Here is a 26,559-nt window from a genome sequence, read left to right on the forward strand (position 1 = left end):
TCAAATGAATTGACTGGAGACAGGTCGACTGTGTTGAACATTTTTACAAGGCTACTGACCTTTCTGCAAAGTGCACAGAAAGGTCATTCCTGAGAAGTTTGTTTACCTAAAACAACAGATGGGAGCAAAGACCAACTCCTATTGTTTGCTGGAGAAGGTGGGGGTTTTGTGGCAAGTGAGTCACATGGGCTAGCAGTTGGAAGATGAGAGAGAGGCAGTCACAGGTGAAGCAAGCAGGAAGCTTGTTGGAATTGAAACAAAGCTCCTGAGCAGCGAATGGCTGGAAGTGCTATGTGTCTGATGTTTCTCTTGGAATAAGTAGAACAGAAAGGAACTCTGTAATAGCCTGAAAGAAAGAGGTTATCATCTGGAGAACCCTGATGGGGGAAGTTTCATAAGCAAGAGATTGAGGTACCTCAACTGTGGAAATCTTGGAACAATAAATCTCTCTCTGCAAACCCTATGAGAACCTTCCTGAATGGTAAACATTCACCTTTATTTTGTTCACTGTATCCAGGGAACTTGGAAGAAGAAGTGAGATTGAACTGTGAACCAAAGAACTTTTCTTAAATTTACACACACATCATACACGTGCTCTTAGAATTAGAAGGGGGTTAATTTGGGTTAGTTAAGTTAATAGAGATAAGTTGATTTGATTTTGTTTTCATGTTTAATGTTGATTAAAAACAACTTTTGTTTAAGTAACCATTTGTCACGCTGCTGGATTTTGGGATCCTTTGGGCTCGTAACAGTAACTAAAGAAGTATATGTGGAGGACAGTCTCTCAAGAGCATATATTTTAATGCAAGGAGCATTGTAAATAAGGAGGATGAGCTTAAGGCATGGATGGCCATGTGGGAATATGATATTGTGGCTGTAAAACTTGGTGGCAGGAAAGGCATGTTTGGCAGTTATATATTCCAGGATTCCATTGTTTTAGGCGTGATAGAACAGGGGGGAATAAAAGGTGAAGGAGTTGCATTGTTTATTAGAGAGAACATTACAGCAATGCTGTGGCAGGATGGTTTGGTGGGATTGTCCAGCGAGGCTATTTGTGTAGAATTGAGGAATGGTAGAGGCAAGAATACATTAATGGGGGTGTATTATAGACCACCAAATGGGCTGAAGGAATTAGAGGAGCAAATTTGTAAGAAGACTACGTATAATAAACACAAGGTGGTAGTTGTGAGAGATTTCAAATTTCTGAACATTAATGGGGATACCCATACAGTAAGAGGGCTGGATGGGGCAGAGTTTGTAAAGTATGTTCAGGAAAGTTTTCTGAATCAATATGTAGAAGAACTGACTTGAGAAAGGGCAGTACTGGATCTCCTATTAAGGAACTAGGTAGGTCAGGTGACAGAAGTTTGTGTTGGGGAACACTTTTGTCTTTAGTAATCAATACGATTAGTTTTAGGCTAGTAATGGAAAAGAATAGAGGTGGACCAAAGGTTGAGATTCTTGATTGGAAGAAAGCAAATTTCGAGATGAGAAAAGATTTGGACAGTGTGGACTGGGATAAGATATTTTCAGGGAAGAATGTAGCTGATAAATGGAGAAGCTCTGAGAGTGAAGAGTTGGTATGTCCCTGAGAGGATTAAAGGAAATGTTGGAAACTGTAGAGAGCCTTGGTTTTCAAAATATATTGGGAACTTGGATCGGAGGAAGAGGGATGTGTAAAACAGGTATAAACAGCAAGGAAGGGATGAACTGCTTGAGGGATATAAGGAGTGTAAAAAAAAAAATTAAGAAAAAATCTTAAGAAGGAAAGGAGATATGAAGCTGCTTTGGCAGTAAAAGTAAAAATAAATCTAAAGGGTTTAAAAGTAAAAGAATAGTGAGGGATAAAATTGAACCCTTTGAAGATGAGGGGGGGCATAGGCTCTGAAAAGCCAGAGGAGATGGGTGAAATTTTAAACAATTTTTTTTTCTTCAGATTTTATATTGAGCCAGATGAAGTGAAGAAATATGGTAGGGAACTCATGGATAATATAAGGATTAATGAGGAGGTAGTGTTGGCTATATTGGAAAAAGATCAAGGTGGATAAATCTCCAGGTCCTGACAAAATATTCCCTAGGACCTTGAGGGAGATTAGTTTACAAATAGTGAGGGCCTTGACAGAAATGGCCACAGGGGAAGTGCCGGAGAACTGGAGGCTGGCTCGTGTGGTTCTGCTTTTCTAAAAAGGATCCAAAAGTAGATCTGGTAATTATAGGCCTGTAAGTCTGATGTTGGTGGTGGGTAAATTAATGGAAAGTGTTCTAGAGATGGCATATACAACTATTTGGAAATCCAGGGATTGATTCGGGGTAGTCAGCATGGCTTTGTACATGGTAGATATGTCTAACAAATTTTATAAAGCTTTTCGAGGAGATTTCTAAAAAGGTTGATCAGGGGAAGCTGGTGGATGTTGTCTATTTGGACTTTAGTAAGGCTTTTGATAAGGTTCCCCATAAGAAATTGGTAAGGAAGGTGGAAGCATTAGGTATTAATGATGAAGTAGTGAGATGGATTCAGCAATGATTGGATGGGAGATGCCAGAGAGTAGTGGTGGAAAATTGTTTGTTGAATTGGAGGCCAGTGACGAGTGGAGTACCTCAGAGATCAGTACTGGGTCTACTGCTATTTGTCATATATATTAACGATCTAGATTAATGGGTGGCAAATTGGATGAGTAAATTTGTAGATGATACAGGGGTTGGCGGTGTTATGTACAGTGAAGAAGATTATCAAAGCTTACGGGGTGATATAGGACAGTTTGAAGAGTGGGTTGAAAGATGGCAGATGGAGTTTAATACTGATAAATGTGAGGTGCTACATTTTGGTAGGACTAATCAAAATAGGACATACACATTAAATAGTAGACAATTGAGGAGTGCAGTAGAACAAAGAGATTTAGGAATCTTATATAATTCTCTGAAAGTTGAATCACGTGGTTAGGGTGGTGAAGAAAGCATTTAGATGTTTGCTTTCATAAATCAGAGTATAGAACACAGGAGTTGGGATGTTATGTTGAAATTTAAGGCATTGGTGAGGCCAAATTTGGAATATTGTGTGCAGTTTTGGTTGCCGAATTACAGGAAGGATATAAACAGTATAGAGAGAGAGTGCAGAGGAGATTTACGAGAATGGTGCCAGGGTTTCAGGGTTTGAGTTACAGGGAATGGTTGAGCAGATTGGGACGTTATTCCCTGGAGCGTAGAAGGTTGAGGAGTGATTTGATAGAGATAATCAAAATTATATGGGAGATGGATAGAGTCAATGTTGATAGGCTTTTTCAACTGAGAGTAGGGGAGATTCAAATGAGAGGGCATGGATTGAGAGTAAAAGGGGAAAGTTTAGTGGAAACATAAGGGGAAATTTCTTCATGCAAGTGGGGTGGGGGTATGTGTCAGAAATAAAACTTCTCACACATGAGTCTCTTTAAAACTGATGACACGACAAGCTTTATTTACAAGTCTGCAGAGTTGGACTCAACTGGCTTCTCACCAGTTAAGCCCCGATACATACAGTGCATTGATTTTTATACCCTTGTTGTTTGCCCTTCCCCTTCTTATTAATACTGTTTTAATTGGTTAGAATTGCAAAAGCATTCTAAGTACAACTGCATTTTTAATTATCACGTTCGTTACGTACGCTGCGAACTCTACATACACTAAATTCTGTTTCTCACCCTTCTTATCAATCTTTTGTCTCCTGCATGTCTCTCACTATGACCATGAAAAGATATGTTTAAAAAAAAACATATCCAGCTGAACTTTTTGTCCTTGGCTGCTAGTAAGCTCCCTGTCCGTTCTGGCTTCCCTTTTTATGATTAATCATCACATTTTAACTTAAGCCATTTTAACCTAAATTCTCTATCTCTAACAGTATGGAATGAACTTCTGGGAGTGGTGGTAGAAGTGAGATCTTTGTTAATATTCAAGGAAAGGTTGGATAGGTATATGGACGGGAGAGGTGTGGAGGGTTATGGGCAAATGAGGGACAGTGAGACTAGGTGGGAGATGATGTTTGGCACAGAGTTGTTGGGCCAAACTGGCCTGTTTCTGTGCTGTAAATGGTTATATGGAAAGGTCTTTCGATGTTGCAATAACAGAACAAGCCTGGTCTGAATGATGTGTGGATAATGTAACTTTAACTATTAATGCAAGATATGGGTTGGTTCAATATGATTTTTTACATCAGCTGTATCTCACTCCACAGAAGTTGCACAAATCTAAGGCAGAAATACCAGAATTGTGTTTTTGGTGTGAAATAGAAGAAGGAACATTCCTTCATCCAACTTGGTCATGTGTGAAGGTTAGACCTTTATGGCAAGAAATTTCTGTAGTATTAATAAGAATTATAAGTGTGACTTCCCAGGTGATCCAGAATTTTTTGTCAGGCAATTTTATAGACATAAGTAATAATCTTAGAGAATTTCAAATTTCTTCTGTTTAAAATTTCACTAGGCAGTGGCCAAAAAGTGTAATGCAATTCACGTGGAAGTCAGACTCTCCAGTTACCTTGGTGAGATGAATAGTTGTAAACAATGAAAAAAAAACATACAATTTAAGGAACAAATATGATACATTTCTTAAAATATGGTGACCATATTTGAACTATGCTGGTGCCCAACTTTAATGCTGCTAAATTCAAAAGTGATCTCTCCCTGAGGTTAATTTAAACTGTGAGCTCTGACGGTATATGAAAAGGTATTTAATAAAGGATGGGGGAAACAGAAGGGGGTAAAGTTAGGATTTTTGTATGTGTGCTTTTTATATATGTATAATTTTATTGAAATGTCATAATTCTTTCTTTATTTTTTATTATAAAAATATTTTAAAAAACCAACAGTTAGCTAAGGGATTATTTTCAATAAATATAATTATTAATTATTACATTATTTTGGGCACACATTCATTTCCTTTGTGTGCTGGTTGCAAAACGTGTATGAATGTGCACAGCTTAGAGGGAACAGTGTCCCTAATTATTTCACCCCTCAAAGTGATGTCAGAGAGCTACAGATCAGCTGCTGTTAAGAGTCGGTTGGTTTGCTTTTTCCAAGTCATTGAAGTAATGGTCTGAATGGAGTTAAAACAGATCGGCACAACATCATGGGCCGTAGGACCTGCTCGGCGCTGGAATATTCTATGAAATGTGGAAGGACTTACCAGGCCAAGAAGCATCGTAATGGAGAGAATCAAGAGTTGACATTTCAGTCAGGGACCTTTCTTCAGAAATGAAGAAGTGGATTTTTTTTTCTAATTTTGACGTATAACACAGTAACAGGTCCTTTTGAGCCATGAGCCCATGCCTGCCTAATTACACCCAATTGAACTTCAACCCCCCCCCAACTACATTTTGAAGGGTGGAAAGAAACCAGAGCACCTGGAGGAAACCCACGTGGACATGAAGAGAACGTACACGAGTGCCGGATTTGAACCTGGATCACTGATACTGTAACAACGTTGCACTAACCTAACTGTGTCGTCCCTAAGAAATGTGTTTAAAGTTGTAGAGCGGGTCAAGTGGAGAGAATGGGAGGAAAGTCTGTGACAGGGACAGGACTAAAGTATGAATCGGAGACAGCAGTGAACGAACAAATTGAAACAGAAGGGACAACATTTGTGAAAGGACTGAGAGAGGGGGGAAAAAAGGGGGAGATTATTAAAAATTGGTAAATTCAGTTTTTAGGTTTTTTGCTGTGCGTAAAGCCTACATTGGTTCTACTCAGAGTAATGTAGGAGCCTGAATGGAGAGGTCAGAGGAGATGCAGTACAAAATTCCAGTAACAAGCTTTGAGTTACCCTTGCAGATTAAATAGAAGGATGCTGCAAAGCAGTGACCCAATCTGCGTTTGGTTTCTTAATTCAAGGAGAACCTATTGTGAACACCAATGCTCTAAGCTAGACTGGAAGAAATGAAAGTGAATTGCTGGGTACTGGATGTGGAACAAGAAGAAAGTTGCATGCTATTTTGCTTGAAAACACCACCAAATATTAAAATAACATTAACATTCTTTCATGTTATTTAGACATAGCAGAGTTCATGATTTACTGACGAGCAGTCGGAGTTCTGGGCCATTGATCCAGAGGCATGTGTTTAAATCTCACCATGATGACTGAGGAATTTAAATTAAAGAAATTAAATAAATCTGTATTTAAAATTTGTCTCAGCAACTGTAAGTAAACAATATGATTTATCAACGTCCATCAGGGAAGGAAATCTGTCATCCTTGCCCAACCAGTCTTGCATGCCACTCCTGATTCTGAAAATGCACTCAACACTTCACCACTTCCTCTGCTCAGGGATCATTGAAATGAACTATAAATCCATTAGGGGGAGGCACCGTAAGCATATCGGTTACTGCAATGCTATTACAGCGCCAGTGATTGGGACCGGAGATCAAATCCCACACTGTCCATAAGTTTGTATGCTCTCCCTGTGTCTGTATGCATTTCCTCTGGGAGCTCTGGTTTCCTCCCACCGTTCAAAAAAAGTACCAGGAGATTTGGGCTTGTGAGGTGAAATGGCCTTTTTACTGTGCTGTATGTCTTAACAAATAAGCAAACAAATAAATGCTGGTGTTGCTTGTGACGTCCACCCTCCTTGACCAATTAAACAACTTGTCCAGAACTACAAATATGCCACTTAAAAGGCATTTGGACTGATCTGTGGTTTGGACAGACTTTGAAGGATATGTTCCAAATGCAGGCAAATGGGATGAGCCCATTTGGTCGACAGGGATGATTTGGGCTTAAGGGTCTGATCCATGCTGTATAACCCTATGACAAGGATGAAGGGCAGTGAGACGGCCAGCTCGTTTGTTCTAAGGTAATTCAGCCTGATAGGCCGATTTTACCAACAATTGTTAACATGTTCGTCTGGGCTCCTTTAATGACATTCCACGAGATGTCAAGGCACGAAAGTGAAAGTTAGAGACAGACATGCTGAGCACTCAAGATCCAGGAATGTAATAGGAGCACAAAGTAAAACATCTATGACTAGATTAATACCAGAAAGTGCTGGAAATACTTGGCAGGTCACAAAACTTATGTGGAGATAGAAATATAGAGCTGGTGTTTCAAATCAATGATGTCCATGAACTTGGCTTCGATTTTGTTTCAGATTTTTACCACTTGCAGTATTTTAGCTTTGCATCGGTGATTCACGTTAAGGGGACTTCGGAAGTACCCCTGGGATGAACATAACTAACTCATTCACTTAGACACAATGCACTAAATGAACACAACAGTTTACTGACCCAATCTAAAAGCAAATTTAAAAAATGCAGAAAATAAACTACTGAAATAAGAACAAAATGAGGGAAATACTCAGCAGGTCAGTCAGTAGCTGTAGTGGAGAGAGCAACTAGAGTTAATGTTTCAAGTCATAGACTTTTCACCAGAAGAAGGAAAATTAGAAATACAAACCTGTTTTGTATTTGTAAATTGAGAAGAGGGAGGGCGAAGAGAACAAAGGGAATGTCTGTGATTGAGTGGAGATCAGTAAAGATTAATTCACGGCAGTAGTGATTGTTTTATCTGAGAGAGGGTCTAGCAATCGCACCCAATCTGTCTGAAGATGTAAAATGAAGGTGAAAGACAGAAAATAAAAAGAACGGGAATTAAGAAATACACAGTATCAAAACTGAAATCTGACTCAACAGATTAGGAAACATAGAAATGATTGGTTAATGTTTTGGGTTGAGACCCTTTAACGTGGCGTGTGATGGATGGGTAGGAACTATAATTTTAGTTTGTCCAAAGGACTCATTCATGCATATGGAATTATAGAAGGAAGTCTGCAGAAGCTGTGCTTGTAGTTTACACCAAAATACTGGAGAAACTCAGCAAGTTATGCAGCATTCTTTATGTAGTGAGCACTTCATTAAGGTATGAGCGAAAAGCAGGTGGGCAGCTGAATAAAATGGTGGGGAGGAGCACAGGTAAGGGGTCATAGGTGGAAGTGTACAAGAGGAAAAAAAGCTGAGAAGTGATAGGGGGAGAGGATAGCACTCTGAATGGAGAGTGAAAAGGGTAGAGAGCTGGAGAAAGGAGACAGAGGAATGGGGGAGAGAGGGGAGTGGTCTCACAGAAACCAGAGAAGTTCATGTAAATGCCATCTGAATGGAGAATGCTCAGATAGAATATTAGGTGCTGCTCTTCCAATTTACCAGTGGCCTTAGTTTGGCAGAGCATGAGGACATGGACAGACATGTCGGCGCGGGGGTGAGGGGGCAGAATTGAAATGGTTGGCCATTGCTGTGGATCAGTGGTTCTCAACCTTTTTCTTTCCACTCATATACCACTAAGTATTCCCTATGGCATAGGTGCTCTGTGATTAGTAAGGGATTGCCTAAGGTGGTACGTGGGTGGAAAGAAAAAGGTTGAAAACCACTGTTTTAATTGTACCTAATTGGCTTGTTATGTGCATGGTTTTATAGCTCCAAAGGAAATGGACCAATGACAATCTTTCTCAAGCAAAATATTTCCGTAACAAATGGGTCTGGAGCAGTGATTCTCAACCTTCCCTTCCCACTCACATCCCACCTTAAGCAATCCCTTACTAATCACTTAATTACTTAAAGTGGGATGTGAGTGGAGAGAAAAAAGGTTGAGAACCACTTTTGTGGACAAAGGTGCCCAGCGACGCGATCTTCAAGTCTGCATTTAGTCTCCCCAATGTAGAGAAGTCCTCTTAGTTGAATATCTTCATTTTTATGATATGAAAAACACTGCATGACTTTTTGAGTTCCTCCAGCATTTTTGTGTAAACATTTTCATTCATATCTTGCCTCTATTTTATTATGGAAGGGGCTGTGCTCCCTGCACTTACCATTAATTCCTTGTCCATGAAGTACGGTTTCTCTGCAGATCCATCATTAGTTGCCAGATCGACAGCATAACACATGAACAAGACGTCCACCACCATTTCAAAAACCGACAGGAAGCAATGTGCCACCAAGTAGGCAAAAAAGGACACTAGTATGAGAGGGATTCCCCAGACATTCAGATCACGATTGTAGTTAAATGCCATGAGGCCTCCAAAGACTGTGAAACACACAATGAACACCTGAAAAGAACAAGTACCATGTTAATGGGTTTAATGTCACACACATATGGCGGCATGGTTAGCGCAATGCTTTTACAGCGCCAGTGATCAGGACTGGGGTTCGAATCCCACGCTGTCTGTAAGGGTTTGCACGTTCTCCTCGTTTCTGCGTAGGTTTTCCCTGGGAGGGGATCTGGTTTCCTCCCACCGTTCGAAATGTACCAGGGTTGTCGGTTAATTGGTTGTAAAAATTTGGCAGCAAGGAGTTGTGGGCTGAAATGGCCTGTTACCCGTGCTATATGTCTATTTTTTTTAAGTTGAAATTTTAATTAAAATTTTATAGTACATTATATACCCCAAAATTCTTTCTTGCTACAGCTAAACAGGTACCTTTGTAAAATAAAAGACAACTCAATTAGCATTCAGAAAGATAATAAAGATATATTAAATATTCATAATTACAGTAGTGCAATGAAAACCGTGGTATTTCAATCGTGAAGATGGGTCTTTTTGTGGTATTGCAGCAGTTTATGATTGGTATAGAAAGGGAAGAGTTCAAGAGCCCGATTGCCTTTGGGGAGGGGGAAAAACTATTCTTGAACCCTCAGGTGTGGGCCTTCAGGCTTCTGTATCTTCTTCCCAAAGGTAGCCGTAAGAAGAGGTGGTGACCAGGGTGATGGGGATGCTTCATGATAGTGGCTGCCTTCTGCCTAGAGAGCTATGAAAAAAAGAAAACTGAAGAATTTTTGCTTCTTCTCCAGAACTCCACCAGTATCATTGGAGCCCGTCTTTTTACGTCTCTTCTTTTCAATGCAGTAATGCATCGATTCCATGAGTGATTCCACAGAGTATGGGCCTGGGGTTTGGGTTCCAGATCATAGTGGGGAATTAAATTTGCTGCATTCTTTACAATAATGGTCCTACAAAGGTGCAGATTTCAAAGTACTTCAAAACTCTCTCATCAGACTGTAGAATTTGCATTTGGTTATCTTGAGGGTGAAAAGTGAAGTCTTCCTGCACCAACACAAGAAGAACATTTTGTACCTTGGGATCAAGGTATGAACCATTAAGTTTAATTGATATAGCACCTTCAATAATGGCATTAAAACTGATGGAAAAATTGGTTCAATGGTGCACGAACAACAACCTCACTCAATGTCACCAAAACAAACGAGCTGATTGTCGACTTCAGGAAGGGAATATTGGTGGTATACAATCCATTGATCATTGGGGGGGGGAATCAGAGGTGGAGAGGATCAGAGGTGGAGAGGGTGAGCAAATTTAAGTTCTTGGGAGTCACCATCTTGGAGGATCTTTCCTGGAGCCAACACCCAAATGGCACCGTGAAGAAACCGCATCAGTGCCTCTACTTCAGGAGTTTGCGGAGGTTTGGTATGACATCGGAAACCCTGGCAAATTTCTGTGGATATGTGGTGAAATGAGTGCTGACTGGCTGCATCGTGGTCTGGGGACACTAATTCCCATGAGTATAAAGCCCTGTAAAAGGTAGTGGACACAGCTCAGGATATCACGGGTAGAACCCTCTCCACCATCGAAAACATCTACAGGGAACGCTACCGTCGGAGAGCAGCGGCAATGTTCTGAGTCTTGTGGCACCTACACCTCTTTCCTGATGGTAGAAATGAGAACATGTTCGGTTCTTACTGCTACCATCAGGAAAGAGGTACAGTTACCGCAAGAACATGCACCAGCAGGTTCAGGAACAGTTGCTACCCCTCCACCATCAGACTCCTCAACAACAAACTCAATCAGCGACTTATTTAAGGACTCTTAATTTTTAATTAATTAATTTGCCTTTTATTAATTTATTTCTCTCTCTGTATGGCACAGTTTGTTTACATTTCTTTATTTGTTTACATGTGTAGGATGAGTCTGTTTTCTTTTAGCCAATAAGTGATAATTCTGCCTCACCCATGGGAAAAAGAATCTCGGGGGGTGGGGGGGGAGGGGGTGGGGGGATCAAGTATGCAGTCTGACAATAAATCTGTAATCTGAGATTGAAGGGGCTGTGTACTCAAGTGGGAGTAAACATGATGAGTCAAATGCCTATTTTTGATACTTTTCTATGCTCCAAGTTTAAACCATAAAAGTTTTCCAAAAGGGCCATTCCCAAAATACTAGAATGTTTGTTTAATTTTTATATTTGGCAGACAGCCGAACGAACAAGAATCCTTGGATCCTAATGAAATAGTATCTATCACAATCCTAAAGCACATTAATGCCAATCAAGTACTTTCTTGCAGTCTTGTCACTGTTAAGACTGCAGGGAAAGGAGAAGCTCATTTCTGCACAGCAAGTGCCCACAAATGGTAATGGGATAAAGTCCAGAAACTCTTCCGAGGTTGATGAATAAATACTGGCCAAGTCACTGAGGAAACTGTCTCCTTGCTTCAAAACTGCCATGAGACCTCCGTTTGAGAGACCGTCTAGGGTGAAGAACATTCCACACAATGCCGAATTGTGCAGAACATGGCTTGGTTGGTGTAGCAGTTAGCATAACATTATCACTGGGCCAGTGACCAGGGTTCGAATCTGGTTCAGCCTGCAAGGCGTTTGTACGTTCTCCTCATGTCTGCATGGGTTTCCTCCCGGTGCTCTGATTTGTTCCCAGCCTCCAAAACATACAAGGTTTGTAGGTTAATTGGGGTATTTGGGTGGCATGGGCTGTATCTCTAATTGTATATTTAAATTGTATATTTAAATTCCATCAGCACATCAATGGACTCAAATTAACCTTGCCTGAACCCCAAATGTCATGTAAAACCACAAAATGTTAGAATAAGGCATTAGTGAGGACACATTTGGAGTATTTTGTTAAACAAGAAAGTCTGCAGATTCTGTGAATGTAGTATTTACGCAGCCAACATGGTTAACCATATACAGCACAGAACAGGCCAGTTCGGCCCTACTAGTCCATGCCGGAACAAATCCCCACCCTCCTAGTCCCACTGACCAGCACCTGGTCCATACACCAACAATCCTCTCCCCTCCAGTCTTTCCTTAAATGTAAATAACGTCCTTGCTTCAACCACCTCTGCCGGAAGCTTATTCCACATCCCAACCACCCTTTGTGTGAAGAAATTTCCCCTCATGTTCCCCTTATAATTTTCACCCTGCAATCTCAAACCATGGCCTCTGGTTTGAATATCCCCCATTCTTAATTGAAAAAGCCTATCCACGTTGACTCTCTCTGTGCCTTTTAAAATCTTGAACACCTCCATCAAATCCCCCCTCAATCTTCTAAGCTCCAGAGAAAAAAGCCCCAGGCTGCTCAACCTTTTTCTGTAACTGAAACCCTGACATCCTGTCAACATTCTTGTGAACCTTCTCTGCACTCTCTCTAAAACAGGCTCTTTCGGCCCAGGCCGCCCAATTGCACCCAATTGACCTAAGTTTTAAACAGAGGGAGGAAACCGGAGCACCTGGAGGAAATGCAGGTAGACACAGGGAGAACGTACAAACTCCTTACAGGCAGCACAGGATTTGAACCCTGGTCCCGGTCGCTGGCGCTGTTACAGCATTGCACTAACCACTACGCTAACCTTGCCACTGTATTGTGTGCAGTTTTATTCACCTAACCACAGGCAAGATTTCAAAGTTTGCAGAGGAGATTTACAAGGTTGTTGCCAGGACTTGAGGAAGTGATTTTCAGGGAAAGGCTCAACCAGGTTAGGACTTTATTCCCTGAAGTGTAGGAGTACGTGGGGAGATTTGATAGAGGTATACAAAATTATGAGGGATATTGAGTAGGCTTTTTCCACTGATGTTAAATGAGACAAGAACTAGATTACATAGATAGAAGGTGAAATGTTTAAAGGGAGAGGTATGGAGGGTTATGGACTAGGAACAGGTCAGTGAGACGAGGCAACAAAAAAGGTTCAGCACAGACCAGGGGCTTGTTTATGTGCTGTAATGTTCTATGGTTTTAGGGAACATTAGGGGAAACTTCACGCAGAGAGTGTGGAACAAACTGTAAGGACTCAATGATGACATTCAGAAGCCTAATAGCTTGAATATGCCTGAGATGTCTAATCTTAGAAGCTATGCAGGCTCGGGCCTGGTCAATACTTGGAGAGGGGAGAACACCAGGTGTTGAAGTTTTCAGTGAGAGGCCCTGGACAAAATGACGACTCTGCCTTACGGTTGACAAAAGTTAAAGAATTTCATGAATGTTACATTCTAAATGTAGTATTATGTGATAATAATGGAACCTTTACCTTTTAAGAAAAATTTGGACATGTACATGGGTGGTATATTTATGGAGGGCTATAGTTCAGATACAGATCAGTGGAACTATACAGAATAATAATTAGGCACAAACTAAATGGGCTGAAGGGTCTGTTTCTGAGCTGTAAGTTTCTTAGTTCTATGGTCCCAGTAAGAATTACAGGAATAATATCTCCATCTGTGGTTAATATAGAGTTAATGCTATTAATAATTCACATTATAACGAAACAATATTTAGAATAATCCATCAGAATTCGAACAAGGAAGTACTAATCCCTTAATGAGCATTACTCACTTTTCCAAGAAACAATAGAAAGTCTCCGAAGCAGTTGATTGTGGCCACGTTCAGCACATTATTGACGATTAGTTGGAAAGCTTCTTTGGCTGAGGTGCAGAAATTTGTCCCGTTGATTGCAGTGGCAATGTATGCATTCTGAAACAGATGGAAGGAAACTTAGATTGTACAAGTGGGCTAACTACTGAGCGTGGTTCAATTGATTATTTTGCAACTTCTCTTTACGATTTTTCTGCCCAAGAGCAGAAAGGGCTGCCTGAAAGACTATCGTCCAGTAGCACTCACATCGACTATGATGAAATGATTGAGAGGTTAGTCATGACCAGAATTAACGCATACCTAAGTAAAGGGCTGGACCCTCCCTCTGCAATAGGTCTACTAGCACAACCGCTCCATGGCAGACCAATATCACTGGCTCTCCACTATCGAGGAATGCTGACATCGGAGAGCAGCAGCAATCATCAAGGATCCACAAAACTAGCTCTTTTCTCGCTGCTGCCATCAGGAAAGCGGTATAGGGTTCACACCACCAGGTTCGGGAACAGCTACTACCTCTCCACCATCGGACTCCTCGGCGACAAACTCAATCAGAGACTAATTTAAGGACTCTTATTCATCCCGTTTATTGATTTTTTTTTAAATTGCACAGTTTGTTTACCTTTGTTATCTGTTTACAGTTCTTTATTTGTTTACATGTATTCCCTATGTACAGTTTTGGTTTTGCACTGATAATAGGGTAATTCTGCCTGGCCTGCAGAAAAAAAGAATCTCAGGATTGTATATGATGTCATGTACATACTCTGGACAATAAATCTGAAATCTGAACACCTAAACAACAACATTCATAAGATTCTCTTCATAGACTACAGCTCAGCCTTCAACACCATTATTCCCTCAAGAGCTGGTTAACAAGGTCCAACCCTGGGCCTCTGCACCCCCCCGCAACTGGATCCTTGACTTTCTCATCGGAGGACCACAGTCAGTACGAATTGGAAACAATGTCTCCTAACTGACAATTAACACATGCACACCTCAAGGATGCATGCTCAGCCCACTGTTCTACTCACACTGGACCAATGACGGTGTGGCTAGGCACAATTGAGATGCCGTCTACAAATTTGCAGTCGACACCACAGTTGCTGCCAGAATCATAGCTGGCAATGAGGAATCGTATAGGAAGGAAAGAGATCTTGCACTCAGTGTAATTGAAGGAGATGATTGTGGGCTTCAGGAGGACATCAGTAGAGTGTGAACCAGTCCTCATCGAGGGGTCAACAAGAGAATCAAGAACGTCAATTTCCTCGGTGCCAAAGTCTCTGAGGATTTGTCCCGGAGCCTCCATGTTGATGCAATCATGAAGAAGGCTCGCTATACTTTGTAAGGAGTTTGAGATTTGGTATGTCACCGAAGATTCTCGGAAACTTCTACAGGCGTATCATGGAGAGCATTCTTGCTAGCTGAATCATTGTCTGGTACGGAAATGCCAACGTTCAGAATAAGAAAAAAAACTCCAGAGGATTTTTAACTCAGCCTGTGACATCATGGGCGCCAGACTTCACTCCGTCGAGGACATCTAAAAGAGGCGGTGTGTTAAGAAAGCAGCTTCTATCCTCAAGGCCCACCACCACTCAGCCTATGCCCTCTTCACTTTGCTACCATCGGGAGGTGGGGGGGGGGGGAAGGTACAGGAGCCTGAAGGTGAACACTCTGGCACAAGGACAGTTTCTCCCCCATTGCCATCAGATTCCTAAATGAGCATTATGAACCGCAGACACTGCCTTACTTCGCCTTTTTTTTTTGCACTATTTTTATTTATTTTGTAAGGTGGTTTGCAATGTGACGCTGCCGCAAAATAATACATTTTGTGACGTGTTCATGACAATAAATTCTGATTCTGATTCTGAACAACCATGAATATTTAGGAGTTTCTCATTGCTCTACAAATACCACCAAAGTATCTGCTCAATATTCTCTATTTGGCCCTGCATCAGCAAATTAAACACCAGTTCACCTTCAACTGGTGAATGAAGGTGGCAACCGTCAACAGGCAATTCAAAGTGCACAGAACTGAAATCAGAATTATGCCCTCACTTGAGTCACTGGAGAGCAGTGACAAGGTATCAGTCTAAAGGAATGTCTTTGCACATGGAAGCTATTCAAAAATGTCCAATTCAAGTCTAAAGTCAGAAGGATGCAATTTTCTCAAATTGGGGTGCCACAGTTAGTGTAGCTGTTACAGTGCCAGCGATCGAGACCGGGGTTCGAATCATGTGCTGTCTGTAAGGTGTTTGTAAGTTCTCCCCATGTTTGCGTGGGTTTCCTCTCGGGGCTCCTGTTTCCTCCCACTGCTTGAAACATACCGGGGGTTGTAGGTAAATTGGGTGGCACAGGCTCACCGTGTTGTATGTCTAAATTTATTTCTAGTAAAATAAAAGTACAGAAAAACCCCTGTTATCTGAAATTCAAGCAACTGGCCAAAAAAAAAATTGAGGAAAATAAATAGGTAAAAACTATCGGTTTCACACTGGCGCACCTCGCCATTAGTTCGCCAGTCACACAACATGTAATCTCAAGCAACACTCATTGTGCATCTACTAATCCGCATAGGTGCCGGATAACAAGGGTTTTGTTGTATAACCCTAACCTTCATAGAAGTGCTCAGCCCTCATGTAAGGGAACCAAAACATAGAACTTAATGGGAAAACATCCCCTTCTTCAGGTTTTTGGGCTATTAACCTGTGTGCGACATACAGTGGAATCCTCCACATCTTTCCAATGTAATGCTTCCATAAGAAAAACTGGTAAGGCCAGAACTCTCTCTGGTTTTCAAATACCAAGTGTCCCAACCCTTGGGGATCACTTTGTAAGACCCAGTCAATGGGGCATATTGAAACACCTCATTCCATACACCCATTACCTTCTGTGTTTTTTTTTAAAAGTTACCCCTCAGGTTTCTTGTTAAATCTCTTCCTCCTTCCCCATGTTAAACTCGTGTCCTCTGGTTAGCGACTTCCCTTATTCTGGGCAAAAGACTGTGTTTACCTGATCTATTCCTCTCACAACATTAAGAGATTACCCCCTCATCCTCCTGAGTTTCAAGGAACAAAGCCCCAACCTGCTCAACCCCTTCCTAAAGCTTAGGTCTCAGAGACCTGCCAACATCCTTGTAAATCTATACTGCACCCTCTCCATCTTAACATCTTTTTGATAGTACAGTAGCCAAAACTGAACAATACTTCAAATAACTGAAAAACTGGCACGGAAAGCCTAAATATTTGTATTTGGGGCAGCACAGTTGGCGGGGCAGCACGGTTAGCACCAGCAATTGGGACTGTGATTAGAAACCCACATTGTAATGAGTTTGTAGTTTTTCCCTGGGTCTGCGTGGGTTTTCCCCGGGAGCTCCAGTTTCTTCCCACTATTCGAAATGTACCGGGGTGTAAATTGGGTGGCGCAGACTCGTGGGCTGAAATGGTCTGTTAACGTGCTGTATGTCTAAATTTAAATTGCAGGATCTGCCGTGCATTGTGATGTCTCTCATTTAGAACTTTAAATCAAATTGTGACCACATTTAGAACTTTAAATCAAATTGTTTCTCTCAGCAAGCTTTCAGCCAGTAATCGAGGCTCCTCAAAATAATATGGTGGACCCTCTTCAAGTTACCAGGCCTTAATCACTTGGGGTATGAGAAATTAATTATGGGCTGAACCATTGGTGAGTGTAAAGGTAATCTGCACCATCTACGACAAGCCAAGATCTCAAAATTCTTTCTTGGGCGTGAGCCTTGAAATGAGATGGAGAACCCAACTTAACGGCCAGGACCAATGTATCTTGATGTTGAGAATCAGGCTCCTGATTCAATCTATGAACAATCAACACCCGATTTACACTAAATCCTGATTCATTAATCGGCACTGATACAACATTAAACAGATACTACAAGATCTAAATGAGTGTCAATGATCAGAACTGTTAACCCTCCGCACAAAGGCTGCCTGTCCCTTTATAAGGATACTGCTTCAGCTTTTATTTCACACTGTCAGCATTTTACTTTTGATCTTGAAAATGCTCGTCTGAATTTCATAGTCCACGAAGGGGCGTTGGCAGGTGTAGTGGTGGAGGCTGGAACAATAGTGGCATTTAAGAGACAGGCACGTGGATGAAAAAAAAAGGTTATGTGGTAGGGAGGTTATAGGTTAGCGCACCATCTTGGGCTGAAGGGCTTGTACTGTGCTGTAATGTTCTATGCAAACAAGAGCAGTTAAAGAGAGGGTACCAAATTGGCTGGGAGACCAACAGTGATGGAAGGAGATTTAGGGGCTGAAGATCCAGCTGCGCTGGGTGGGTCACGACTCCAGAATGGAGGACCATCGCCTTCCCAAGATCGTGTTATATGGCGAGCTCTCCACTGGCCACCGTGACAGAGGTGCACCAAAAAGGGTCAAGGACTGCCTAAAGAAATCTCTTGGTGCCTGCCACATTGACCACCGCCAGTGGGCTGATCTCGCTTCAAACCGTGCATCTTGGCGCCTCACAGTTCGGCGGGCAGCAACCTCCTTTGAAGAAGACCGCAGAGCACACCTCACTGACAAAAGGCAAAGGAGGAAAAACCCAACACCCAACCCCAACCAACCAATTTTCCCCTGCAACCGCTGCAACTGTGTCTGCCTGTCCAGCATCGGACTTGTCAGCCACAAACGAGCCTGCAGCTGACGTGGACTTTTACCCCCTCCATAAATCTTCGTCCGCGAAGCCAAGCCAAAGAAAGAAGATTCAGGCAATCCTTAAAGAGAGCTTGCTAATACGACCTCCCAGCCAGGTGGTATTCTTTGCTGGGCTGTTGGGACACACAAGAACACACATGTTTGCACTAAATACCTCAGGTGGGTATTACTCTTCATTTTTATCCTCTAGTTCCCTGGTCTGACCGTCAGTACAAGACACTCATCAACAAAATACCCCAAAGCATTGACAGTAATGGGCAAGGGTCAAATGAGGGAACCCAGCACAGACAAGTTTTTAAAGGAATGGTTCTGTCAACATGTATCCAATTGTTGTACCCGCCAGCTCTCGACGCACAGAATTAGGTGAGGTCTGCTCCAGCATCTGTGGAAATTAGCTGTTTCAGGAATGCCTTGTGTCGCTGGCCAATCAGATGGGTGGCACGGTTGGCCCCAGCAGAAGTGCAGTACAATTACAGCGACTCTGGTTCGAACCTGGCGCTCTCTGTTAGGAGACCTGCGTGAGTTTCCTCCCTCCCTCCAAAGCGTACGGGATTTGTAGGTTAATTGAAATATTGGGGCAGCTCAGGTCTCATGGGCCGAAAGGGCCTGTTACTGTGTTGTTTCTCTAAATTAAATAAACGTAGCAATTGTTTCACTCAATGCTTGGAAATTTGGTTCCCTTTAGTGTAGTTTGGTTCATGGACAGAATGAAAATTGGCAAATGCGCTTGGGACTGGAAGAATTCAGAAGAACATGGACTGTCTTCTCATCAGTCAAGATCTCTGCCAGGAAACAATTCATCCACCCACATTCTGAATTCCAAGATATTTGTGCCAACGGTTTCAGCTGTTGAGATCTATAGAAAGCTTTGTGCCTGGGTCTAAGCCGATGCCCTCTGCCAATAGCTCCTCCACCCCACCCCAGTCTTTGAGATAATCGCTGGTCTCTGTGACTTGCTGAACTCCAGTACATTTTCCTCTTACGCAGACTGACTTCCAAGAATTCAAATTCTTCCCCCAATGAAAGCTGCAACCACCTTTGACAGCTATTCAATCTTTCTTCTGCGCAACTTTGAAAAGTGCTGTTGTTCCGCAGCAGTTTGGATCATCAGACCACTGAGCCCCGTTCTTCTCTGACTGACAGGCACCGAAAATATCTGCATGCGCCAAATTATTGTGTGGCAGAGGACTGACACAGGCAGGTGTGGTGATAACTGGGCGGCACGGTTAATGTAGCGGTTAGTGCAGCTTTCTCAGAGTGCCAGCGACACACTCTCGAAACCAGCACAGTATGTAGGGCGTTTGTACATTCTCCCCATGTCTACATGGGTTTTCCCCGGGTGCTCTGCTTTCCTCCCACCCTTCAAAATGTGTGGGGGTTGTAGGGTATTTGGGCAGCATGGGCTGGTGGGCTGGAAAGGCCTGGTGTACATTTAAAAAAAATGTTTAGTAGGAAACTTTAATTAAGCATCATTCCCTATGAGAATTCTCTCAAGTATCAGCTTCTGGACATTACACATCAGGAGAGAGATCATGGCCATAGATGTACCAGAATTAAAACAGTTCAATGAGGGGGTTGAGATCAGCTGCAGTTGTGCATCTCATGACAGATTTAACCAAGAGATTCAAAGAATATGAAGTTTTGATAGAATATAGCTTTCACCTGAGGATCTGACAGCAAGAGAACAAGGGCTGGGTAAAGATCCACAGAAAAGATGAGCGCATTTCCCTCCCAACATTGATCTGCGATCAAGGATGACAAAACAGATTCAACAGCAAACCTTAAAGGAGAACTAGATACCTATTTAAAATACTGTACGTGAAGTGGGGGGGAGGGGAGAGAAAGTCCAGATGAATTGCAATTTCAAGGAGCCAGCGCAAACATCTGAAGTAAATGCCCTCCATCTGTTTGGGACACTTGGTAAACTTCAGACAATATTGAAAATGGTTTCAGATCAAGGAAGTTTTTTTGAAAAAATCAGATGTACAGCAGGGTAACAGGCCTTTCTGGTCCACGAACCCCAGCTGCCCAAACACACGAATCAACCTGCAACTCCCGAATGGATGTTTTGCAGACAAGGGGAGAGCGTACAGACTTCTTACAGACAGCGCCGGCTTCTAACCCAGGTTGCTGGCACTTTAATAGCACTGCACTAACCGTGCCATCCTCTACTGATCCATTAAAAAAAATTTTGTTGTTATACCTTCACCCCCCCCCCGCCCCCCACCCGCCAAGCTTGCCTAACACTGTCAGTCCCCCTTTTCTGCAGCAGTGTGGATAAATGAATGTTCAATGTGCTTTTAAACCTATTTATATTCCGAATGCAGTACCTGGACAGTGTGAAGGGAGTTAAGATTACATTGTTGACATTCCATCACACCAAACTGTACTCCCAGAGTGGTTGTTTAAAGCTGGACTATCCATCTTTGGTTTACAGTTAAAGTGAATTAAAACAATGCAAAGAAACACTGACGAATACCACAGGCAGAAACAAATTAAATCAACTGGTTACAAATATCTCTTGTGGTTCAAGAGCACAATCATCAGGTCAAAGTACCACTAACTGAGTCTCTCAGGGACAAGATGTCGTGGGAGAAGGTGCAGAAGGGAACTGCAGGTTCCCTATTTCTTGATCTGTGTGACGGGTCGATCTGCAAGGGGTGGTGAATTATCCGAGGGGCAGATTAACAATGAACGATGTCAAGCTGAAGAAGCTTAGAAATAGAATGAGGGTGTCCTGTCTTGTGTGTCCTGAATGAGTGTGTCAAGTTGCTGAGTTATTCAAACCAGCTGTCCACAACAAAGGAAAGGGTAGGTGGGTGAAGATTTCTTTGAAAACAAGAATGGCTCAATTCTCGTCCTTCCCGTTCACTTTCAATAGAAAGAGTTTTGTTCAAATCCAAAGCCAAGCCGAACAACAAACAGCGTTAACTCGCAGAGGAGCTAATCACGCATCAGGGTAAGGCTTGACGATTTGTGCCATTGCACAATTTATTAGGATAAGTATGGGATGTTTATGGATGCACAAATTTTCTGGCTGGACACCAGCATTGACAATGGGAGCCGAGTCATGAGAATTGGCCCGTTTCCAATTCCTCTTTTTCCACGGACTGCTTGCTGCGAATAATCACTGCTTTGTGCAGCAGTAGAAATCGCTTTAGTAGAATAGGAGATCCACTGCAGTACACTGAGGTCAGGGGTCGATGGCTGCCATGGCAACAGCAGATACCACCCTTGCAATCCAAGTGTTTTTGCAAGGAAATATACCTTGGAGAAAAGGGGGTGCTTCTTGCCATCATCCAAGATTCTGCAAAGAAAATGAGGGCCATCCTTTAAGTGTGAGGTGGAGAGTATCCAGAGAGGTCCAACACTCGAGCGCAACTGAGCTCCTGCAGTATTGCAGCAGTCATTTCCCATCTCAAAAGTCTGACTACAAAAAGTTGGGCAATTTTGCTGCAATCACTATCTTTTTTTCTCTCTCTGATACATTTATGCCTTTGCAATGATGACATTTTCCACATTAGTGAAACCTCATTGATGTAGAAAATAACTCGCAGCGAGTGTAAGCGACAGATTAACAGCTTGTGTGAAGAAACATTAAGGAATAGAACAGTACAGGCCCTCAGCCCACAATGTTTGCCGACCTGTATATACTCAAAAGAACGAAACCCCCCCCTACCTCACAACCCTCTATTTTTCTTTCATCTATGTGCCTGTCTAAAAGTTTCCTAAGCAGCCCTACTTTTTGACCACCACCTCTGGCAATGCATTCCAGCCACCCACAACTCTGTGAGAAAAAAAAAACATCCCTGATGCCTCCCTGAAGCATTTCTCCCTTCACTTTGAACAGATGTTTGCAAATTTAAATGATCTATTTAATAGGAGGAATTAAGATACAAACCTAACTTCAAATAGTTTAAAAACATTTCTTCAAGCAAAGACACATGGATTAATATAATTAAGATCAAGTCATGGAATGCATTTTGAAAAGTGAAATTCCCAGTAAAGATAGCTTTCAAAAATGTTATAGCAGAAACAATGAAGGGTTAATTTTTTACAAAGAATATTATCTATAGGCACTTTCAAGCAGGGAAAACACCAGTCTGTAAAGGCGGAGATTCTTCGCACTTATGGCTAAAGATGAACCTTTTTTAATGAGCCATGGCTGGTTCCGAGGCGCCGATTCCAACCCTTCTCGGGGAAGGATAATTGGAAAAGCGCAGCGCTCTGACGCCTGACCTGAATGTACAGCCGCTGCAAGCAGGGGTGGGCTGATGATGCTGTCGGCCCGCGATCCACCTCCCCACTAACTCCTCTCCCTCCAAGGCTGGGCCAGCGGGCGGGAGCCGTCGGCAAAGGCTGGCAGGGCAGCAGGGACTGTCGGGGCAGCGGGAGCTGTCAGTGGGGGCCAGCTGGAGCCATCAGCGGGGGCTGGCGGAGACAGCCACACCAGGCCGCTTTGGCCTTTGGGGCCGCTCTATGCGGCTCAAAACGTGGCAGAACAATGGCTTTCTCCTACCCATAATCCCCCCCCCACGCAGCTGGAATTATTCTGGGAACCACAGAGCGGTTCCACCTGCATGAGGTGGGGATTATGGGTAGGGAAGACAGCCATTGCTCTGCCGCGTATTTATGATGGGTGGCGCTACGGCACCAGTCACCCCACCTCCATCTGATCAGGAGGGCGCTACAAGGCGCCTCTGGATATGAATGGGATGCTGGAGCAGTCTTTTAGGTCTGCTATCTGAAAAGTAAGTTTTAAGTTTTTGATCCATTGTACCGGCCTTCAGGCAGAGGCCTGACATGAAGTGGCTTTATGACATTTTAAAATGTGGTTTTTTTTCTAAATAACACAGAAAAATGCAAAAACGAATAGATTTAGTTCTAATACCTGTCAGTAGGAGTATTACAGCTTCACCTCGGAACATTCAAATGGTTCTGTTCTTCTGATAAACCTTTGACTTGTTCTTCCCAACCATGAAATGCAGGGCTGGATCAATGGGCCTGCTTTGTGCATTATTCAAACCGTGGACAAAAGGAGTTGCCCTTGAAGTTTAAACCAATGACACAACTTTCATACAAAAAGCAGAAACTTTGCTTTCAGTATTGAGAAGTAAGTAGGTGAAGGAGTGCCATTATTTTCTGGATAATACCTGGAGAAAAGGCTGTCACAGTGGAGAGATTTGTCTTAAAAAGCCATAAGGTCTTACTCAATGGGGATTACTAGATGAATATGCATGGGGGTGTAACCAGTTTTGGAAAACATTCCAGAACATTTCCTCCCTTCTTCAGATAACTTGTGGAACATATCCAAATTCTCTAGTTTGTAAAAATCAATAGACGTGTGTGGTGGTACACCACTGGCCTACTTCAGGGGGCAACCTGCAGGAGTCGGCCTGAAGGGACCAAGCCCCACCCGGGCGGGTGTCAATCACCCTCCAGGATATAAGCCTGCGTGGGCCTCCTGAAGCTCACTCAAGAGTTGCTGCAGCCACAGCCAGCCTGGCTCTGTGGAAGTCTTTGTGGATTAAAGCCTGTTGTACAGTCTTTACCTTATGTGTGTCTGATTCTGGCTAACAGCGCACCACAATTTAATCAACAAAATTTTCCCACGGCTGCCATGGAAAAACTCCGAGCGCAGGGAGCCTCGAAGTCAACCCACGCCACCCAGAAGCCTAGACATGCTTCAAGATCTGGCAGCACGCGGTCGAGGCAATCATCGAGGCACACTAATGCGGCATCCTGGACTCAGATAGGAAGAGTTTGGACCTACTCCGGACAAATTTGGGTCCCCACGCCTTCCAGGCAACCAAAGGCTGCTCTACGTACAAGAGCGCAATGGACACTCTCGAGAACTTGTACAAGCCTCCCATGAATGCGATCTGTGCAAGGTACCTCCTCAACACCCGAGCCAGCAACCCAGGGAGACGGCTGAGACTTACCTGGGACACTTGTGAGAGTTGGCCCAACCGTGTCTGGCTGAACCCGGGTTAGGTGCAGAGGAGGTCGAGAGGGTGATCTGGGACACCTTCGTCCGAGGGCTACGCTCAAGGGCTATCTGGCAGAAGCTGGTGGAAGACAATATCTAAGCCTTAGCTAAAACTGTGGAAGTGGTCCAAACCCTGGAAACAGCAGTCTTGCACATCGAAGCCTTCGATTCCAGGTTCCCCCAGGCTCCCTCATGGCCCTCTCACACTACAACTGCAGCGCAGACCGAGCTGGGGAGGAAAACGTCGCTGCAGCAGGCGACCGGCGCACCTGTAAGTACTGTGGGTCCTGGTGTGGGTCAGATCGCACCAAACCTGCCCAGCTAGGAACCAGTATTGTTCCCAATGCGGCAAGAAAGGCCACTTTGCAAAAATGTGCCTCTCAAAACCAGCCAGCAGCTCAGCAGCCCTCTTTGACCTCCCTACCTCCCTCGCGGACCCCTCCACGTGCGTGTGCCGGGCGGCGCCATTGTCCCTGTGACAACTTCCACCTTCCCCAACTTCGATGGTGCAACATCTGGCCCCGCCAATGACTGTTGCAGTGTGTGCCCCGAGCACCAGCCTCCGCCCTAGCCAGTGCCGCTTGCCGAGAACTACAGCGACGTCACTTCCGGCTCATGGCATGACATCACTTCTGGCTGACGTAATGACATCACTGCCGCCAGCCGCGATGACGTCATTTCCCCTGGCACAACGGACATGGCTGGGGAAGGAGGCCAGCTACCCAGCGGTCCCCAACGTGCCGCTGCCATCTTGGGCCAGGCAGCGGCCGACATGGAGGGCCCCCGACGACGTTAAGAACGACATGGTCAACACGGGCGACGAACAGGTTGCCCGACCAACGTTCCCCATGCCTCCGGGTGCCATCAGCTGCCGCACCCAGCGACTGACATCGACGTGGTCAACACGGGTGATGACCAGTCCGCCCTACCAACGGTCCCCATGTCTCCGGAAGCCATAAATCGCTGCGAACAGCCAGAGAGCGACGACTCTAACTCCAAGATAGTCCTGGCCGCCACCACGCTGACCAGGGACATCCTTCACGACCTCGGACGCTCAATGATGGATGTGCAACTCAACAGGCAGATAACGAAGTCCCTATTCGACAATGGCAGCACCGAGAGCTTCATTCATCTGAGCGTGGCCCACTCCCTGAGATTAAAAGTCCACCCCAACACCGCCAAGTATAAGACTGTTGGTGCACTCGGGCGCTGCTCAGCCGATATAACTGTGGGAGGGGAGACTTACACAAGGTTCAGGCTCCTGGTCATGGCCAAACTCTGCGCCCCAATCCTCCTGGCCTAAATTTCCAGTGCCACCTGCAGAGTGTCACCCTTGCCTTCAGGGGGCCCCAACCTCCATTCACATTACACAGCACGCCAACCTACCAGCCCTGGCCAACCTGCGGCCTATCCACACTGCGCATCACCCCACTGGCGCTCTTCCCACTTCTTGCGCTAGGCTGCAAGTGCCGCCAGAAGTAGGCACTATTGTGCTGCAGACAGAGACTTCATCAAGGTGGATGTGCAGTGACTCCTGGTGGAAGGCGTCATAGAGCCCAGTAACAGTCCTTGGAGAGCCCAAGTCCTGGTGGTCAAAGAGGGAAGTAAGCAGAGGATGGTCATGGATTACATCCAGCTGGATGCCTACCCCCTGCCGAGGATCGCTGACATGATCAACGAGGTAACCCGCTAACAGATTTTCTCCATGATTGACCTGAAGTTGGCGTATCACCAAATCCCTATCAATCTGAAGGACAAGCCCTACACCACCTTTGAGGTGGATGGGCGCCTGTACCAGTTCCGCCGAGTTCCCTTTGGGGTTAGTCCCAACAAAGATCCCTGAAGCCCACCACTCGACATAGATGTCCAGTCTGAGAAGCAACCATCCACCACCACTCTGTTTTCTTCCACCAAGCCAATTTCAAGTCCAGTTTGCAACCTCTTTATGTATACCTACTGTCCTGACCTTTTGAATCAATCTGTCATGTGGAACCTTGTCAAAGGCCTTACTAAAGTCCATATAAACAACATCCGCAGCCTTTCTCTCATCAACCTTCCTAGTAACTTCATCAAAAACTCTACACAATTTGTTAAACATGAACTACGATGCTGACTGTCCTTAATCAGCTGATGATGGTCCAAATAACTGTATCCTATCTCTCAGAAATCCTTCAAATAATTTACATCCTACTGACATCAAGCTCATTGGCCTACAATTGCCTGGTTTACTTTTGGAGCTCTTATGAAACAACAGGACAACATGTGT

The 26,559-nt window shown here is 43.8% G+C and overlaps 1 protein-coding gene across 2 annotated transcripts in view; it reads right to left on the reverse strand.

Annotated features, from left to right (window-relative positions):
- LOC138763975 (choline transporter-like protein 3) overlaps positions 1-26,559 on the reverse strand; it is a 130,133-nt gene that overhangs the window by 15,425 nt on the left and 88,149 nt on the right. For both annotated transcript variants that reach the window (XM_069939083.1, XM_069939084.1), the window contains exons 13-14: positions 13,581-13,718; positions 8,822-9,058 (exon numbers count right to left, since the gene is read on the reverse strand). In XM_069939083.1, the coding sequence (XP_069795184.1) occupies positions 8,822-9,058; positions 13,581-13,718 (375 nt within the window). The remainder of the gene's footprint in view (positions 1-8,821; positions 9,059-13,580; positions 13,719-26,559) is intronic.

Source organism: Narcine bancroftii, chromosome 5 (genome assembly GCF_036971445.1).
Source record: "Narcine bancroftii isolate sNarBan1 chromosome 5, sNarBan1.hap1, whole genome shotgun sequence".
NCBI classification, from domain to species: Eukaryota; Metazoa; Chordata; class Chondrichthyes; order Torpediniformes; family Narcinidae; genus Narcine; species Narcine bancroftii.